The 20,919-nt window shown below is 42.4% G+C and overlaps 1 protein-coding gene across 4 annotated transcripts in view; it reads right to left on the bottom strand.

The window, feature by feature from the left end:
• Window positions 1-20,919, bottom strand: part of LOC110509879 (protein unc-13 homolog B) — a 129,791-nt gene that overhangs the window by 65,539 nt on the left and 43,333 nt on the right. For all 4 annotated transcript variants that reach the window (XM_036967423.1, XM_036967424.1, XM_021591059.2 and 1 more), the window contains exons 8-10: window positions 20,311-20,524; window positions 8,171-8,470; window positions 7,969-8,017 (exon numbers count right to left, since the gene is read on the bottom strand). In XM_036967423.1, coding sequence (XP_036823318.1) covers window positions 7,969-8,017; window positions 8,171-8,470; window positions 20,311-20,524 — 563 coding nt within the window. The remainder of the gene's footprint in view (window positions 1-7,968; window positions 8,018-8,170; window positions 8,471-20,310; window positions 20,525-20,919) is intronic.

Raw genomic sequence — 20,919 nt, 5'->3', positions numbered from 1 at the left:
TTATTCTATAGCCCTAGTACTATAATAGACATAAAAGTTTCAAATGTAACACATTATAACATAAAAGTACTGCAATAATGACTTTGCTCCCATCTGAATTGATAGGGGAGTAATTCTATGGCTGTTAAGACGGAACAACTAAGAAAATGTAAAAGCATGAGAGGTGTTAAAGTCCATCTCCAGCTTGCGCACAGGACTCCCTGGTGGGAAACATTCGTAACCCTCTCCTCCACCAGAAGTTTAACCTCTGTCCAATACCACTCAAGTACTGGAGGTGTGCATTAGCATGATAAGAGCACAGTTGACGGGAAGGCATTATCATGAATAGCACTAAGACAGCTAGCTGCCAGACCAACGGTGCTGTTGTTAGTGATGCACATTTATAAAAGCTGCCCAGGACTGTCAGGAATCACATATCAAGCCAATAATGTTATTAGCAATATAAGTACAGGATAGGTTTAAAAGACTGTTAGGAATCAGATATCCTCATGGTGGACATGGACTTTCCATTTAAATTGCATTTTATTTAAATAATCCATTAACTATCTTTTTATTTGTACCTTTATTTAACTAGGCAAGTCAGTTAAGAACAAATTCTTCTTTTCAATGACGGCCTAGGAACAGTGGGTTAACTGCCTTGTTCAGAGGCAGAACGACAGATTTGTGCCTTGTCAGCTCAGAGATTTGAACTTGCAACCTTTTGGTTACTAGTCCAATGCTCTAACCACTAGGCTACCTGCTGCCCCAACTATGACAATCTGGAAATAAACAGGGACAAAATGAACAGACATTCCCAGGTAAAATATACATTGTTTATCTAAAATCACTTTCACAGCAGTTCTTAGCTGGGCTCCTGAAGACAACTCCTGGCCCATTTAATGTATGCAGCCAGTAGCCCATATAATCTGAATGGCCAGCGGCTCAGCCTCAGCAGTAAGCTGTCCAGACCATGGAGAGGGGGAGCCGGCTGGTATGTCTGGGTAACTCTGACTGAGTCACTGGAGTGCCCCAGAGCAATGTCTTTTCTCTCTTTCCTTCATGTTCTGTGGCCTAGAAAAAAAGTCTGGCTTGGTTTGCTCGTGTTCAACTGATCAATTGGCCGCTCATTCTATTCCTATTCATGCAACAGGAGCAACGTTGACATTTTCAGAATTATATTGGACTATATCACAATGTCAAACCTGGGTTCAAATACTTGTTCAAATATCTACATTACTTTCACATATACTGAACACAAATATAAATGCAACATGTAAAGTGTTGGTCTCATTTTTCATGAGCTGAAATAAAAGATCCCAGAAATCTTCTATAAGCACAAAAAGCGTATTTATCTTATTTCTGTAATTAAAGCCCTTCAGTGGGGAAAACTCATTCTAATTGGCTGGGCCTGGCTCCCCAGTGGGTGGACCTATGACCTCCCAGGCCCACCCATGGCTGCACCCCTGCCCAGTCATGGGAAATCCATAGATTAAGGCCTAATTAATTAATTTAAATTGACTGATTTCCTTCTATGAAGTGTCAATCTACGAAATTGTTGCATGTTGCATTAATATTTTTTTCAGTATAAATTCGAAGAAAGTACAGATATATTTCATTTGAAAAGACAAGTAGTTTAATTATTTTATGAATTTGGAAAAACACTTGCAAAGTATTTTAAAATACTCAGATACACTCTCATGCATTTAACCCAGTTATTTGAAAATATAATTATCAATAAGTATTTGACAATTCAATTTTAAATAATTATTTGAAAATACTCTCAAATGCAATTTGGTAGACTATTTGGTTTTTACAAATAACCATTCTATACTAAAATAAAAGTACTTGTTTTGGACTGTGTATTTGAAAATACTCAAATACAAAGAAAAAAGTATTTTAAAAACCAGATAATTTAATACACATAAATCCGCACAATATTACTCATTGTTATGGAAACATTTTTCTATTAGCCATACATTTCATGAATAAAAGTCAGAGTAGTCGAGAGCAAACATTCTCTTAAGTTTATGTAGCGCAATTTTAAATGCAAACTTTATGCAATAATACCATTTCTAATGATGCATAAAATTCAATAAACCTTACCTCATGAAGGCAGAAAAAGGTAATAGTATACTGTAAGAATCTTTGAAGGCGAGAGAAGTCACTTAGTGGGGACCGTTGACTCCATGTGGAAAACCACTCAATAGAAGACAAGCGCCAAATCTTAAAAGTCATTTTTCCCCCTTTTGTTAAATATCCCCAGGTGCTTATAATTCCATGAGCTACATTCAAAGCACATTGGACTGCTCGTCTTCACCCAGATTGACAGACGCAGGAGAAGTGTTGACTCTCTCATTCCAGATGTACAAACCCAGGAAGGGCAAGCGCGAGGAATCTAGGCTCACATGACAGTTCAGTCCCAGTTAAGTACCCCTCCCTCCCGCTCTTCGTGCATTCCCTCTCTCGTTCCGTCCCCTTTCTCTCTGTCCTCTGGCGATGTATTCCAGTACAAAGCTAATCTGAAGCTGTGAAAATGCCAGCTCTGTCTCCCTCTCTCCATATCCCCCCTCTCTCTCCACCTCTATCTGTACCATCCTGCTGTCCTCACTCTCTTTCCATTTGACCCTTATACCGGCCCTATAGCAATCAGTATAATGGAAACAGCACCATTCCAACCCCTTCCTCATAATCTAGAAGAAAAAGAAACGCACACCTACTTAGGCGAGGTGCTGGCTAGCGGAGCAGAAAACTTGAAAATAAAAGAGAGCCGCACACTCTAGGAGCTCAGATGCAAAAATGGAATTACCAATGTTTCGACAGCCAAGCTGTCTTCATCAGGGTATAATCATAAACACTGTGGAATGACTCATCAATATAGTGTCAAAAGACACAGATAATCATGGCCAAGAGTGGCCTAATATCATTGGTTAATTCTCAAATATTAAAATGGCATACAAAGAACAGCATACAAACAACAAATGGATAGCATACGATCGTAGATTAATTTTAGACTACACAAGCTTACAAACAATTACAATGGCAAAGTAACAAAAATCACAAGAATGGCTTCAGATCAAAGTCTATGTTGAGACCGAAGGGAGCAAGGGTGTTTAAGTTAAAGATCCAGGCAGCCTCTCGTTTTAACAATAAATGATCAAGGTCACCCCCTCTCCTAGGGAGGGTGACATGTTCGATGCCAATATAACTCAGAGACGAAATCGAGTGGCCTGCCTCCAAAAAGTGGGCCGCAACTGGGTAAGTCAAGTTTTTACACCTAATGGTGCTACGATGCTCTGAGATACGTACTTTTAATTTGCGCTTTGTTTTACCCACATCATTTTTACCACAAGGACAAGTTATGAGATAAATAACTGCCTTAGTGGAGCACGTAATAACACCTTTGATTGGGATCAATTTCCCTGTTTGTGGGTGTTTGAAGGATCTACATTTATAAGTGCCATTGCATTGAGCACAGCCACTTGTACAGCCACTTGAGCACTTGTCATTTCCATCCAGTAGGGGCGCAAATAGACGTTGTTCAGGAATATCTTGGGGTGGTAAATCAGAGTGTACCAACTGATCTCTGAGATTTCTGCCCCGCGAGAATACGACCAAGGGAAGGTTCGAAAACACATTACCGAGACTATCATTGGATTTTAGAATGTGCCAATGTTAGTGAACGATTCCCTTCATTTGTTCAGAACGCTTTGAATAGCAGGTAGTTAGAACACAAGAATGCGTATTTTTGCGAGACTGACCTTGAAAAAGGTAATGTCTCGGTTTGTTTTGAATTTTCTCAATGGCAATAATAATCTGATAGTTTTTGTAGCCCCTCTCCTTGAACTTTCTTTGCGTCTCAGCCAACTTTCTTTGCGTCTCAACCCCTTCCTCATAACCAGGCTGTATGGCTTAATTAATGGAATGCATCGCAAGACACCGCACTACTATAACTGTAACCTGTTCATTACGACCAGCACTGGTTTCTAACCGCGGATCAATTGGTTTAATGGAGTGCATGACTACAAACAACATTCTGTGCTACAGCTGAAACCAGTCCTTCTAGTCTTCTACACATTCCTCATACTGTATATGAACCAGACCTGGGTTCAAATACATGTGTATTTTAGTATTTAAAAAAATTATAATAATGTGTATTTGAGTATTTCCAAATACACAGCCCAAAACAAGTACTTTTATTTCAAGACATGCTCCAGAACTTTGGCGACTACAAAATCTTTCTTAAACCTCCTGTTGTGGGCTGAATGTGTCAATGTGTAGTTCATACATGCATAATCTATGAACATAATTACTGTGTTACCTCAGTTAGCTACAAAATCCCTAGTTTGAAAACAACTGTTTTTCTGGAAGCTGTGCTGCGCCATGTTCCCTACATTTCCCTCCATGTGGGCCAGCCCCCTAGCAATTAGAGTTCTAGCCAACGATCTTCAGCCCCTTGCCATTTGAGTGACAGCTAGCAAGATGCACACACTTCAGAGCGAGAGAGTGCAATGACGTGGTGCACATATTTGACATAGTACGCTATTTTCTGGGGGTTGTGAGCACTACTTTCAGAACTACTACCTAAAAGATATACAGAAGTACAAGAGAATCTAAGTATTTGAATTGTTATTAAATCAAGCAAATTGCATTTGAAAGTACTTATTTCAAATTCCTGGGTTAAATGCATGCATTTCCAAATACATTCCCATATTCAACTACTTGTTTTAATTTCAAATAAAGGTTCTGAATACTTGTTTTGAAATTTATTGAAAAGTAATTGAAATACCTGCAATAGTATTTGAACCCAGGTCTGATATGAACAGTCTCTGAACAACAGATAGACTGACGATATCTGACCATTCTTTTGCAGTTTAAACCTTAAAAAGGTAGTGATGGAGAAACAAAGCATCCAGAAGCATTGATGCTTTCCAGTCAATTGTATCAGAAATAGGTTCATTACTCACAGCTTTGATCCACACAGTGTACACTAGTGGCACATGCTGGTCAAAATAATTTAAAAGCAGCCAAATTATTATAGATGACGTCCCACACGGTGTAGCGCATGCGCGGAGTAGCCTTTTTGTCTTATACCGTAACCAATACCAAACCAATCAGGTGATTGTTTGACGAAATTAAACTTCGGACGTCATTGATCACGTGCTTCTGATACAGGCATCGGCACACTGTTTCGAAGTAAACTGCTTAGCGATTTCGACGCATGCCTTGGAGCTCCGGTATAACTACTTAAAAAAGGTCCACTATGCAAGAAATCGCTCTGTCATTTCCTGGTGGCTAAAATTAAAATAGTTTGCCTAATTTCAGTTCATGTGACAAAATAAGCAAGTAGTGTTGAGAATCATTGAACAATCTACACTGCTGTGAAATATATTTTCCATAACCAAAAATATAGTATTTTTCAACTATTTGAAGCTGGTATACAACACCAAAAGTAAGGCGCAACAACACAACCTAAGACCGGGGAGCATAGAAATAGTGCACATAGAACAGATCTTCCACTTCTTAAGACTTGCTTTCAATAAGAAAGGCAGAACTATAACTCACATTTCTATGTGAATTTGGTCAAGTCACCCAAAAAGTTACATATTGCAGCTTTAAGGCAGCTCCACCTAGCCATCTACATCACAGAGAATCAGGATAAATTGAGGTTGACAGAGATGTCATTCCTTTTTTGATGTATTCAGTTTGGAGATTCAGGTTTTTCCGCCCTCTTAACTCAATCAAATGCACTTGTGTAGTAAGCGCCGAGTCTACAATGTAAAATCAGCATGGTTTCTCACAGCACTTTTCTGCAAATATCCCAGCCCATCCAATTATTTAGTACAATTTATTTAAAAAAATCTGTATGTGCAAAACATTTTCACTATCCTTATACTCCCCAAAGTGAGCATCACAGGATAAAGCAAGGCCTAAATTTGCTCGGCAAAATGCACAAAATAACAATGTGATAAACATTGAAGCTGTACTTCTTTATTCCCATCACACTTGTTCCCTATATTCCTGCACACTTGTTACCTATATTCCTGCATCTTTCCCTCACTCTCCCATTTAGTTGTTCAGTCTCTCTCCTAGGCGCAATTCACCACTCCATTAGTGAAGTGGCTACAGAGGGAGAATGAGTCAGAGATGGGAAGTATTTCTGAATTTAAAATACGCATTTCAATAACCTTTTAGTATTTTGTATTTCACTGGTCTGCTCTACAATCCAATGTATTTTGTAAGAAGATACTTTAGAAACTTGACATTTGTATTATCAAAATACAAAATCATTGTATACACAATTTTTTTTATAGCAGTTCACAATTTTGTGACCAACTTTCACCCTGCATTGGTATCAGAAGTCTGATGGCACTATGGTGAGATAAGAGTGTCTGCTAAATGACCAAAATGTTAAATGTAAAATAAAAACTTAATGCATGATGGGTATTATTCTAATGAGCTCTGCCCCCGAAACATGGCCAATAAAAATACCATGTGTGCTTTGCAATTGTTTATTTTTACATTTAGGTAATTTAGCAGACAAGGTAGATAAACAACTAGTACTGCACCTCAGTCACTGGCTTCATCAATAAGTGCATCGACGACGTCGTCCCAACAGTGACCATACATACAGGTCCCAACCGGAAACCATGGATTACAGCCAACATCCACACCGAGCTAAAGGAGCTAGACACCAAGCCGGATGCTTATAAGAAATCCCGCTATGCCCTCAGACAAACAATCAAACAGGCAAAGCGTAAATATGGGACTAAGATTGAATCATACTACACCGGCTCTGACGCTCGTCTGATGGAAGGCTTGAACAATATTAGACTACAAAGGGAAACCCAGCCGCAAGCTGCCCAGTGACGTGAGCCTAAAAGACGAGCTAAATGCCCGTTATGCTCGTTTTGAGGAAAGCAACACTGAAGCATGCATGAGAGCACCAGCTGTTCCGGACAACTGTATGATCACGCTCTCCGTAGCCGATGTAAGCAAGACCTTTAAACAGGTGAACATTCACAAAGCCGCGGGCCAGACGGATTAACAGGACGTGTACTCAAAGCATGCACAGACAAACTGGCAAGCGTCTTCACTGACATTTTCCATCTCTCCCTAACCGAGTCTGTAATACCTATATATGTTTCAAACAGACCACCATAGTCCCTGTGACAAAGAAAACTAAGGTAACCTGCCTAAATGATTACCGCCGCATAGCACTCACGTCGGTAGCCATGAAGTGCTTTGAAAGGCTGGTCATGGCTCACATCAAGACCAACATGCTGGAAACCCTAGACCCACTCCAATTCGCATACCGCCCCAACAGATGACGTAATATCAATCATGCTACACACTGTCCTTTCCCACCTGGACAAAAGGAACACCTATGTGAGAATGCTGTTCATTGACTAGAGCTCAGCGTTCAAAACCATAATGCCCACAAAGCTCATCACTAAGCTAAGGACCCTGGGACTAAACACCTCCCTCTGCAACTGGATCCTGGACGTCCTGACGGGCCACCCCCAGGTGGTAAGGGTAAGCAACAACACATCTGCCACGCTGATCCTCAACACTCAGATCTGAGGTAGCACGAGAAGAGGAGAGGCTGCAATTGAGAGGTCCTTTGTGGTGTATGTGAGAGTAATTCATTTCTGAGTTAACAATCCATCAATGATAATTTTCCACCTCTGAAGCGCAGAGCCACTAGGGTCACATCTAACTCAAGAACAGTGAACCGCTGTTTGATATTCACACTCAACCAGCAAACATACACATAAGTAAACGCATCTTGATGAATACTTGGAATAAGCAATTTAGATTGCCGATTTCGAACTACCAGAGGTGAAGCTCAACCAAGCAGATGGGGAAAAAATACAAATGGGGAGCAGGATAATAAACGTGTGGTTGTGAATGTGTAGAGTGGGTAAGATGATTAGAAGGTAATATATGAGAGGAAAGGGGACATAAGATTAACATGGGAAAAAAACCTACCTCCTGAAGCTGATCCCTGACTTTGTTGATGGCCTTCAACCAGTGTATTCTGTATGAAGAGAAGGGAAAGGGAGACTCATTGTCGTGTAAACTGAGATGTGTGGATTGAGAGATCAAGTGAGAGAATCACCAAGAATGTACTTGTACTATTCAGTGGAGGTTCAAAATTCACAACTCTTTCTTTCTCTTATAAATGACTCACCTTTGCAAATGTTTGTTGGATCTTTTCTCTACTGAGTGGTCTAATTTCTTCAACGAGCCATTTAAGCTTTTCCCCACATCCAGGCAGGGTCTGCCCAACTTCTTCCCCAAAACATTGCTGGGGATGTGTCCATTGGTAGGTTGCTGGACATTGATGGAGGGGTGGAAGCCGGTACTGTGATAGGAGTGTAAGGACTCTTCCAGCCCTGAGCCTGGAGCACTCTCCTGGCCTGTCTCACTAATCTGGGAGCTGGTCTGGCTCAGGTTCCCAGAGGACCCAAAGCGACTACTTTCTACCGGACTGGAGTGGTGAGGGAAGAGACTTAATATTAGAATAATCATTGTTGTGATGAAGAAAAACTAGGTTCATTAATTGGATATAGACATTATTCTTTAGTTTCTACTGAATTGTACAACATTTTAAAAATACATCCAACCTCACAGAGAAAATAACTACCTGTTGGCAAATTAGAATGAATACACCAATTGCCTGAAATGAATTTTAATGTACCAGATTATCCCAATAAATGTTTGTCTGTACTGGTTTTCTTGTATTACTATTTCTGGGAGACCATGAGTGATTGAAATCTCTAACTTGATCAAACTGAATGGCAACAGGGAATTCTGTAAGGTTATATATATATTCTTAGAATTATAATTGCAATGTATGTACAACTTGAATTAATCGTACACTAGGAGTTTAAGAGTAAGAAATATTTAGCTTATTGTCAATATCACAACAGGTATAAAACACTTCCCAATCAACCACCAACACAGTAGCACAACTGCTTAAAACAAACACGGTTAAAAGGAAAGAGACAGAACACAGTACTCAGTGGGTTGGATTGCGGAGCTGGACCCTGGTTACGCTCCCCAAAATATCAATGCATTATAAAGGGTGTATGCCTCTACTGGCCTTTTAGCACTCAATAGGTCCTTCTTGAACTGGTCGTCCAGATGCATTCCAGAGGTGGGATCTGCAGAGAGGGGTGGTTCTACAAGGCTTTCCTTCTCCTTTTGGGAAAGGGATGCTGAAGGATCTACCTCAGGTGTGGAGATGAAAATCTGGGGTTTGGCTAAGTCACCAGGGGGACCTACCGAACTTTGATCGCTTGTCTCCTTGATTGGCTTATCATTAGTTTTAGGCTGAGTGGTAACAACTGGGGGAGCTTGTAGTTTGGGAGGTTTGGCAGCCCCCCAGAAACCTCAGAGGGAGTGGATGGTTCTTGCTTTGCTACACTTATCTTGTCCTCCTGAAACAGGCCTGCAGATATTGTTTTGAATCCTGAGAACACACCACCACCTGCTTCTGCATGAGGAATTATGGGAAGGGCTTGGGGAATTGTTGGTGTAGATCAAAACATGGATCCAAAAGACTTTCCAGCGTCATCAGTTCCTGAAATAAAACCACCAAACAGGGACATGAGGGCTGGCTCTTTAGTCTTAGGCAACTGGTCGGCTGGGGTAATCTTCTGGCCACTTACCACTGGTGGGCCTGATTTAGTCAATTTCCTTACTTTCAGGCTCTCCCACAAAATTACCCTGTGCTTCTCATGTATTACTGCTCCTTTCACAGCCTTTTGTTTTCCAGACGAACTGGACTGATCCTTCGTTGGAGGTAGTTCTGCTTTTGAGGGCTGTTCTGTTTTAGCAGGTTGCCCTGATGCTGTCGGGATATCAGCTTCTTTTGATTGACAGTTGACAACTGAAGCAGGAGGTTTTTCAATGCCTTGGCCTTGGGCTACTTTAACAGCCTTAGGATCAGGTTTGAGGGAATTTGACTCGAGGTTGAGTTTTGGCGTCAGGTTGTCCAGGTGACTCAATTGTGAATCTTTGTGCAACGTAACTGTCTGCCTCCCGGGTCTTTTATTTTGGCACTGCTATCAGCTGGGGTGGTGTCAGGTATAACTGTTGCTATTTTCTTCTCTGCGGGCATTGTTGGTGCCGTTTGAGGAGTAGTTGTAGCTGGTAGGGGACTAGACCCTCCCAACAAACCCCCAAACCTAGAACCTGCAGTTTGAGGGGGAGCTGTGCCAGGCTGGGGAGTAGACCCTCCAAACATGGAAAGAAATCCAGTAGCTTGGGTCTGTTTGAGGAGTAGTTGCAGTGGGCTGGGGACTAGATCCTACAAACAACCCTCCCAGCATAGAACATGCAGTTTGAGGAGAGTCTGTAGGTGGTGGCTCTTTAAGGGCTTCTGGTTCTTTAGTTGTGGCAGGTTCCTGAGGTGCACACTCTGGGATGGATTCCTTTTGGGTAGTGGCACACTCAGAAGTAGGTACTGTGGTTGCCGATTCATCAAAGCTAGCTTGTGGGGGTGACAAAGGGCCACTTAACATGGAAAATACACTTCCGTGTGTGGTTCTTTAGGCACTGTAGATCCTGGAACGGAGGACCCTGAAACGGACAGAGCTGCTGCTGAAGGATGTGGGGCACTGGGGCCACCAAACATGGAAAACAATAATTTTGCTGGGCTTTCATTGGCAGTTGAACCAGAAAGGAGTCTTCCAAGAATCGAGTTAGCCTCTGGTTGAGGCACCTGAGAGGTGGACCCAGATTGAGATGTTGCCTGTAGTGGACTTGGTCCACTGAACATTGAGAATAAACTTTTACCAGGTGGTTTTGGGGGAGGTGCTTGTGATGAGGACCCAGTTTGGGTTGAGGCCTGCTGTGGACTAGACCCACCAAACACGGACAATAATCCAATACCAGGAGTTTCCTCTTTAATAGTCAAATCAAATCAAATGTTATTTGTCACATACACATGGTTAGCAGATGTTAATGCGAGTGTAGCGAAATGCTCGTGGTGACAGTTGTTGGTGGTTGTGGTGTTCCAGAGACCATGTCTCCAATTTCTCCCATAAAGCCAAACAGTCTGCCTGATGGTTTTGGGGGTGGTTCCTATTTGGTTTGTCCGGTTGGTGGAATAGTCTGTGATCGGCCCAGGGTGGGGCCAGTGATTGTATTAGGAGGAAATACTTGTGACATGCTTTTACCTGATTGCTGACCAAGAGCTGGCTGTTGGACCCCACTTTGCCCAGAACCATCCATTGTTTGTTGTTTCTGAAGTGAAGGTATGCATGGTGTCAACTGAGAACCTTGTTTTGTGAGTCTGTTTGGCTAATTTCTAACTACAGGTTTTTAGTTGCAGTTGCTGTGATGGAGGAGGCTCTGCACTAAAGAAACTGCCTATTGACCCAAATGGACACAGAATATTCTAGTCTTCCTGTTTATGTGGGTCTGTGATCCCAGGTAAGCTAGCAGTGCAACCAGTCCCATCTTGTTATGACAAAGCCTCTGAGGGTTTAATGGGCTCTGGCATCAGCTCCTCAATCAGTAAGGCAGACTTGAAAAAGCTCATAAATCCCCCCTGTGGTGGTTCAGCTTGTTTTTCAGCAGTTTTTTCCAGCTGGTCTATCTGTGGTGTGCTGTGCTGAGCTTGTGGCTGTAGGGAAGAGGCAGGTTTATTGAGTGAGCTCATGGAAATGGTTAGGACTGTGGGCTGTGTTGGTGGAGCAGCTTGCTGAGACATGATGGCTTGTCGTGAAAGTCTAGGTATCTGAGTAACAGTCTGATCACTATATTGCCAATTAGCTGAATAAGATAGATTCTCCTCATAGTATCCCCATGATATGAAATGCTATTAAGACTATAACAGCTGCTATTATCAAAGGAGTTCCATTTGCCAAACTTAGCTTTATTCCTTTTGGTGGTCAAGTTCAATGCACCCTCTTCTTCAGTCCAGTACTGTTTCTGTTCAATCATTCGATTAGAATGCGTGAGGTGAGGTTACACGTGGTGGTGAGGTTACACGTGGTGGTGAGGTTACACGTGGTGGTGAGGTTACACGTGGTGGTGAGGTTACACGTGGTGGTGAGGTTACACATGGTGGTGAGGTTACATGTTGCTGCCTTTCTTGGCTGAGGCACATTGTCTGTGAAATATTTTTTTAAATAGCCCAGAGAGCAGAACTCTGGATTGACAAGGCTGCTAGTTAGTTGATTTTGACTTTGCACCTGTTGACTAGGCTGTTGAGTTGGTTGATTTTGTCTTTGCAACTGCACATCCTGCATGTTTGGGTACTGCTGGCTAGGGGGATTGAGAGGAGTTGCAGAAAGTGTCTGAGGGATTAGGGACTGATTGGTACGGTACAGTCGTGGCAAAGTGTTTTGAGAATGACACAAAATAATAATTTTCAAAGTCTGCTGCCTCAGTGCTTTTAGATATTTTTGTCAGATGTTACTATGGAATACTGAAGTATAATTACAAGCATTTCCTAAGTGTCAAAGGCTTTTACTGACAATTACATGAAGTTGATGCAGAGTGTCAATATTTGCAGTGTTGACCCTTCTTTTTCAAGACCTCTGCAATCCGCCCTGGCATGCTGTCAATTAATTTCTGGGCCACATGCTGACTGATGGCAGCCCATTCTTGCATAATCAATACTTGGAGTTTGTCAGAATTTGTGGATTTTTGTTTGTCCACCCGCCTCTTGAGGATTGACCACAAGTTCTCAATGGGATTAAGGTCTGGGGAGTTTCCTGGCCATGGACCCAAAATATCAATGTTTTGTTCCCCGAGCCAATTAGTTATCACTTTTGCCTTATGGCAAGGTGCTCCATCATGATGTAAAAGGCATTGTTCATCACCAAACTGTTCCTGGATGGTTGAGAGAAGTTGCTCTCAGAGGATGTGTTGGTACCATTCTTTATTTCATGGCTGTGTTCTTAGGCAAAATTGGGAGTGAGCCCACTCCCTTGGCTGAGAAGCAACCCCACACATGAATGGTCTCAGGATGCTTCACTGTTGGCATGAAACAGGACTGATGGTTGCGCTCACTTTGTCTTCTCTGGACAAGCTTTTTTTCCGGATGCCCCAAACAATCGGAAAGGGGATTCATCAGAGAAAATGACTTGACCCCAGTCCTCAGCAGTCCAATCCCTGTACCTTTTGCAGAATATCAGTCAGTCCCTGATGTTTTTCCTGGAGAGAAGTGGCTTCTTTGCTGCTCTTCTTGACACCAGGCCATCCTCCAAAAGTCTTTGCCTCACTGTGCGTGCAGATGCACTCACACCTGCCTGCTGCCATTCCTGAGCAAGCTCTGTACTGGTGGTGCCCAGATCCCGCAGCTGAATCAACTTTAGGAGACGGTCCTGGCACTTGCTGGACTTTCTTGGATGCCCTGAAGCCTTCTTCACAACAATTGAACCGCTCTCCTTGAAGTTCTTGATATTCCGATAAATGGTTGATTTAGGTGTAATCTTACTGGCAGCAATATTCTTGCCTGTGAAGCCCTTTTTGTGCAAAGCAATGATGATGGCACGTGTTTATTGCAGGTAACCATGGCTGACAGAGGAAGAACAATGATTCCAAGCACCACCCTCCTTTTGAAGCTTACAGTCTGTTATTCGAACTCAATTAGCATGACAGAGTGATCTCCAGCCTTGTCCTTGTCAACACTCACACCTGTGTTAACGAGAGAATCCCTGACATGTCCACTGGTCCTTTTGTGGCAGGGCTGAAATGCAGTGGAATGTTTTGGGGGGGATTCAGTTCATTTGCATGGCAAATAGGGACTTTGCAATTAATTGCAATTCATCTGATCACTCTTCATAACATTCTGGAGTTTATGCAAATTGCCATCATACAAACTGAGGCAGCAGACTTTGTGAAAATTAATATTTGTGTCATTCTTAACGTTTGGCCACGACTGTAGATACTTTGCTTGCAGAAGCAAATTCAAAAATTCCAGAAAGGAGACCACCTTGTTGAGCAGGTTCTGGAACTGTATGTTATCTAGAAAAGCCTGGATGTTGTCTAGAAAAGGCTGGTTTCTCAGTGGACCACGGTTTGTTCCTGGCATATTCTGTTGGTTGAAGTTCTGTTGATTACGAGTTGTTTGGTTGCTCAAAACATTAGCAGAACACAATTTAAACAACCCAGATAAAATGCCTACTTGTTGAGGGGGTGCTTGATGAGATGGGTTTGGTGCTTGTTGCTGACTTGGATGATTGCTTGGAAAAGCACCTTGCTGTTGGGCCTGGGGAGGTTGTACACCTAAGTGATAGGCTTTCTGCAGATGAAAACCTCAGAAACCCTGAGAGAATACCCCCCGGCTGAGAATGAGGACTTGCACTTGTGTGGGAGGTTGCAAGGGAACTGTTGAGGATTACTGGATCAGGGGGTTGACTGTTTGGGGGAACTTGCTATGGTGGTGGGTTCCCAGATAAGTCACCCGCAGAGCCAAATCTAAGAAGTCCTGTTAAAAAATCTTGAGGTTCAGGTTGAGGAGGAGCATGCCCAAGAGGCATTGGAGGTGGTCTCTGATGTTGCTGCATATGCTACTGATGTGGATCTGGAGTCAATTGGTGATGCTGGGCCTGTTGTTGACTGGGATTTTCTGGGGGTTTGGAGGCATGGACATCCTCACCAGAACCAAATTTCATGATTCCAAAGAACATTCCTCTTTCTGGGTATGAAGGCTGTTGGGAAGAGACAGCATCAGAGGAAAGAAACAGACATTTTAGCTTACTGCCTAAAGATGGCTCCTCCATAGGGTTATCTAAGCTAATATCTGGTTCTGACTCAAATACAGGATACATTGCAATAGGGAGGGCCCTGCGAGAAAACAGGGTTAACTGGTACAATTAATGAGCTGAAATATTTATTGAAAGGGATAAAGAACCCTGAACTCATCACTGGTTCTAGTTGGCTAATGGGCTTCCCACCCACTGTAGGCACATATTGCTGAGAGGCAGTCAGTCATGTCTCCCATGTACAACTTTTCCTTGTGCATTAACACATTGTTTATTCTGGGGTGTATTTCTTGAATTATCAAGGATTCTGTCTCCTATCACAGCCCTTGACTGTTCACCTAGTTGGATACATTTCTCATCCCAGTTTGCAAGATTTTGAGAGTCCTCTCTTGAGCCACTTCTCCCTCTGTGGAGTTCACTACCTCTTCACCTGAAAAAAGTTTCCCAAAACAAATTTTCTCAAAAGCGAAAGTGACTGCTGGTGTTTGTGGCATCGTTGCAGAGTCCTGAACTTTATCACTTGTACTATTTAGAATCTCTGTTCTAATGACTGGTGTATCTTGATTGTGGACTTGTGTCTTGGCATCAGACTGGGAAGGTAAATTGAAGGAAATGTTCTGCTGGGGTGAACTGTAGGAGATACAACAGATACAGGAGCAGGGTTGGTGGATTTTGGAATGAAAGAAAACAGTGTGGATATACCAGATTGAGAAGATGGTGCAGGTGATACTTCTTTAGTTTCTGCAGAACCTGATCTGGGCTGCTTGGGGCTGAGCTAACCTTGTCAGTGAAGGAACTGAGTAATGAACTCATTGCATTTTTCACTCCAGATATTCCTGGTTTAGGTGAAGCCTCTGTCTGGGTCTCCTCCTTGACATCTCTAGGGGTCCTTGGGTCCTCTCCAGTAGATTCTATACTTACACTGCCCTGAGAAAATAACCTTGATATGGATGACTTGGACCCATACCTGCTTATTTCCTAATATTTTTCAGCCAGGTAATCTGATATTGTTTCAACTAGGCACTGGAGCTCATCCATGGGATCCATATACTTGTCACGTGGTTCCTCCACTGGAGACAGCATTGCTTCAGGAGCCCATCCTCCCATTTCCACCTTTCCCCTCTTCTTAACCAGATAACTCTGATGCTTGTCTATGTAACTTCCATGGGATGAAGCATGTCTGCCTTGGCCATGGCCCCTCCCATTCTCAGAATGAATGGTCTTTGCTAAGGAGGGAATTTCCTCTAGCTCCTCCTCCGATCACTTGGAGTAGTGCAGCTCCTCCTCTGAATCGTACCCTAAACCTGTCTTCATTCTGGCAGCTTCGTCCTCCTGATACACTATGTAGTTCTGCAAGGTGTCCCTCAGCATGTTTTTGGCGCACATCCTAGTCTTGTAAAGAAGTCTGTTCTTGTATGGCTTGAGACACGTGTCATCTGCTCCTCCTCGATCTTTAACACCTGGCGCAGCACCAGCTCCCCTCTCTTCTGGCGGAGGAGTGCAAGATTAGGGGGGAAAGGCTCATCTGTGAGTTTCTCTGACTCCAAGTCGGCCAGCCCTCCTGGATTCCAAATATTTTTCGTCCACTGCCGATCGATAGTGTCATAGCCCGCTGGGTAGATGGCAGGTAGGATGCCACTGCGTTGTGTGCTTTGGGAGAGTGAGCTGCCTGAGGGCTCAGTGAGAGCTCTCCCCATGCGGAGGATAACATCGTCCTCAGGCCAATGATTCTCTTCCTTGTCCAGTAACTCGCTCAGCTAATTTCTCCCCTGCACTTTGTACTTGCTCTCCTAATCCTCCGCACCCATACCATAATCTACAGGGATGATCCTGACCCTCACTTTATGGTTTATGGCTCTAGGGTAGCTAAATTTATTAAGGTAGAGGTACAATGGGATGTGAGAGGAAACAATAGCAGAAAAGAAAACAATAGCAGAAAACAATACAAAGATTGCATATTATAACAGGACAAAAAAAGTAAGATAAAGACAATGTGACAGAGACAATAAGCATTAAATACATACATATGATAAAAATGTGGTGAATTTGTGTTTATGTGTATGTGAGTCTATTGGTAACAGTGTTATTAAGATTGTTTGATATAAGTGCGTTGTGTTCGTGAGGACCGAAATTCACCTCCTCATTCTGGGGGATTATCAACAACAACATAAAATCCAAGCTGAATCATCTCTGTCCAAAGTAGTATTACAGACCACATAGAGACATGGTCGAGGAGGGCAATCTCTATTACTAAACCAACACCAGGGTCCCAAAAACCCATATGTGACCACAGCAGGCTAAACTAAGCTCAGTTTCATTAAAACTACCAAAATAAGTTTTGTAAAAGAATACGTCTGAAGGAAAAAAAATTCCTGGCTGTAATCCCACTTTTCTTTTCAGATGTTATGGAATTATCCGGATCAGCTTTCTATCTGTCCACACAGACTGACATTTACCACAATCTCATTGAGCCACATGTTTTACAAAGCAAGTCACACATGTAAGAGTGCAAATAACCATTCTACACTGGATACATGACTGGAGTTAGCAAATTATTTGTGTTTCATTCTGGAAAACTTCCAAGCAGTTGGACAATTTTGACAATTTGACCATTTTGGTATAAGACCAAATGTGTTCCTTCTTAACTACAGTGCCTTCAGAAAGTATTCACACCCCACAACTTTATCCACATTTTGTTATTTTACAGCCTGAATTTATAATAGATGAAATTGAGATTTCTTGCCACTGGCCTACACACAACATAGGGAAAGAGGGATACCTAGTCAGTTAACCAACAATGTATTCAACTGAAATTTTTCTTCCACAATTAACCCAACTGAATCAGAGAGGTGTGGGGGGCTGCCTTAATCAACACCTATCAACACCTCTTCGGCGCCCGGGGAACAGGGGGTTAACTACCTTGCTCAGGGGCAGAATGACAGATTTTGTAGCTTTTTCCTTAATACAAAGTGTTACAGTGCATTCATAAAGTACTCAGACCCCTTCTCTTTGTCCACATTTTGTTACGTTACAGCATTTTCCTAAAATGTATTAAAACAATTAATACATTTTGCAAATTTATATTAAAAAAACTAATATCATATTTACGTAAGTATTCAGACTCTTCACTATGGGACTCGAAATTGAGCTCAGGTGCATCCTGTTTCCATCACCTTTGGTTAGAAAGGTAATCCAACTTTGGCAAAAACCAAGCTTTGAGGTTGAAGGAATTGTCCATAGAGCCCCGAGATAGGATTGTGTTGAGGCACAGATCTGGGGAAGGGTACCAAAAACATTCTGCAGCATTAAAAGGTCCAAAAGAACACAGGGGCTGCCATCACTCTTAAATGAAAGAAGTTTGGAACTACCAAGACTCTTCCTATAGCTGGCCGCCCAGCCAAACTTAACAATCAGGGGAGAAGGGCCTTGGTCAGGGAGGTGACCAAGAACCCGATGGTCACTCTGACAGAGCTCCAGAGTTCCTCTGTAGAGATGGGAGAACCTTCCAGAAGGACAGCCATCTCTGCAGCACTCTACCAAAATCAGGCCTTTATGGTAGAGTGTCCAGACAGAATCCACTCCTCAGTAAAAGGCACATGACAGCCTGCTTGGAGTTAGCCAAAAGGCACCTAAAGGACTCTCAGACCATGAGAAACAAGATTCTCTAGTCTGACGAAACCAAGATTGAACTCTTTGGCCTGAATGCCAAGCGTCACGTCTGGAAGGAACCTGGCACCATCCCTACGGTGAAGCATGGTGGTGGCAGCATCATGCTGTGGGGATGTTTTTCAGCGGCAGGGACTGAGAGACTAGTCAGGATCGAGGGAAAGATGAACAGAGCAAAGTACAGAGAGATCCTTGATCAAATCTGCTCAAGAGCGCTCAGGACCTCAGACTGGGGCGAAGGTTCACCTTTTAACAGCACAACAACCTTAAGCACACAGCCAAGATAACGCAGGAGTGGCTTCGGGACAAGTCTCAATGTCCTTGAGTGGCCCAGCCAGAGCCCGGACATGAACCCAATCGAACATTTCTGGAGAGACGTGAAAATAACTGTGCAGATATTGCTTCAACAGGTTGCTTCAACAGGTTGCTTGTCATTATGTCGTATTGTCTGTAGATTGATGAGGGAAAAAAACTATTTAATCCATTTTAGAATAAGGCTGTAATGTAACACATGGGGAAAAAGTCAAGGGGTCTGAATACTTTCTGAATGCACAGTATGTTTGGGGCAAATCCAATAAAACACATTACTGAGTATCACTCTCCATATTTTCAAGCATAGTCGTGGCTGCATCATGTTATGGGCATGGTTGTAATTGTTAAGGACTGGGGAGTTTTTCAGGACAAAAAAGAAGTGTAATGGAGCAAAGCACAGTCAAAATCCTAGAGGAAAATCAGTCTTCTGTCTAACAGACACTAGGAGATAAATTCACCTTTCAGCAAGACAACCTAAAACACAAGGCCAAATCTACACTGGAGCTGCTTACCAAGAAGACAGTGAATGTTTCTGAGTGGCCAAGTTAGAGTTTGGACTTAAATCTGCTTGAAAATCTATGGCAATACTTGAAAATGGCTGTCTAGCAATGATCAACAACCAATTCAACAGAGCTTGAAGAATTTTGAAAAGAATAATGTGCAAATATTGTACAATCCAGGTGTGCAAAGCACTTAGAGACCCAAAAAGCCTCACAGCTATAATCGCTGCCATAGGTGATTCCAGCATGTTTTAACACAGGGTTGTGTATACTTATGTAAATGAGATATATACCTCTATACTTAATTTTCAATAAATTTGCAAACATTTCAAAAAACTTTTTCACTTTGTCATTATGTATTATTGGTGTAGATGGATGAGAAAAAAAATCAATGTAATCCATTTTGAATTGAGGCTGAAACAACACATTGTGGAATAAGTCAAGGGGTATACTTTCTGAAGGCACTGCATGTTAATAACAAATATATATTCTATTAACTAGATAAAAATTCTATACAAATTCTATACTAGATCCAATTATATACATAATTCAATATCTATTGGGTTAACTTGCACTGTTGCCCACAACATTATTAGATTGAAGAATCACTCCTTCGGGGGAACTATTTATATTATTCAAGCAGGTGACATTGTTAACCTCCTTCTTATGCTGTGTTAAAGGATGTGTCAGCAACAAATAAACATAACCTGACTAGATTTAAAGCTGCCAACCTTACTTGAGAAATGTGCTTGTATTCTGATGCTTGATTCTGTCATTCTGTACCAGGAGGGTGGATGTCCCCAAATCATCTGAAAGAGGGACACCCTCCAAGAAACAAAAGAGCTAAGCCTCAGGCCCTCAGTTAACTGGGTTTATTTGCAATATAATCATTTAATAGTTTTCTACGTGAAAATCAAGCCATCAGAACAAACCAACAGAAAATAAATGACTGCACTTCAAAAACTCTATTCATGTCTTAACTCTTCTTCACTGTGTGTCAATATGTATGACTGTAGTATACGTGAGGTGTGCCATCTTTAATGGCTGAATTTGTATTTTGCATGTGTCTTTGTTTTCTGTGTAGGGGCATGTCCTGTATGTTTGTGTGTGTTATTCAGAACCTCTACCTGCTCCCGCGGTGGTCTCTGTAGTCCATGTCAAAGCTGTGCATGGAGTCTGTGCAGGAGTCCAGGTGGTTCTGGAGCTGGGGGCCCATGGGGTACTGGTGCATGGAGGAGTTGGGCTGGGCCGTAGTATGGTAGCGCGGGGGCAAGCTGTTGCTGGTCTCACTGCGGTAGTCACTGTCCCGGTCGTCCACTGCACTGTCATGGTCATCCAGGGCTGTAGAGGGACAACAGGACAAGCTCCACAACACAGAACATCTAGAGACCTCTACATCCTCAAACTGCTAAAATGACTACAGAATCTCCATTCTATACACTGAGGTCAGGAATGATCAGGTAAGAGGGAGGTAAGGAGGGCAAGGGTCATGCACTTTTGAATGCAAAAAAACTTCAGTGAGAAGGGGAAAGTGATGCATGTGAATATATAGGCCATTAAAGGTAGAACCCTTAGTTGCTACATCCATTTTTAATTTTTAAGGAAAGTATTCTGAACCCTTGACTTTTTCCACATTTTGTTACATTACAGCCTTATTCTAAAAATCATTACATTGATAGGGGGGGGGGGGGGGGGGGGGGGACTAAGTACAAACAGTTAAAAAAAAAAGTTTGCTA

Source organism: Oncorhynchus mykiss, chromosome Y (genome assembly GCF_013265735.2).
Source record: "Oncorhynchus mykiss isolate Arlee chromosome Y, USDA_OmykA_1.1, whole genome shotgun sequence".
Taxonomy (NCBI): domain Eukaryota; kingdom Metazoa; phylum Chordata; class Actinopteri; order Salmoniformes; family Salmonidae; genus Oncorhynchus; species Oncorhynchus mykiss.
Note: the sequence above shows the minus strand (reverse complement) of the source record. Positions and strands in the feature narration are given on the sequence as shown.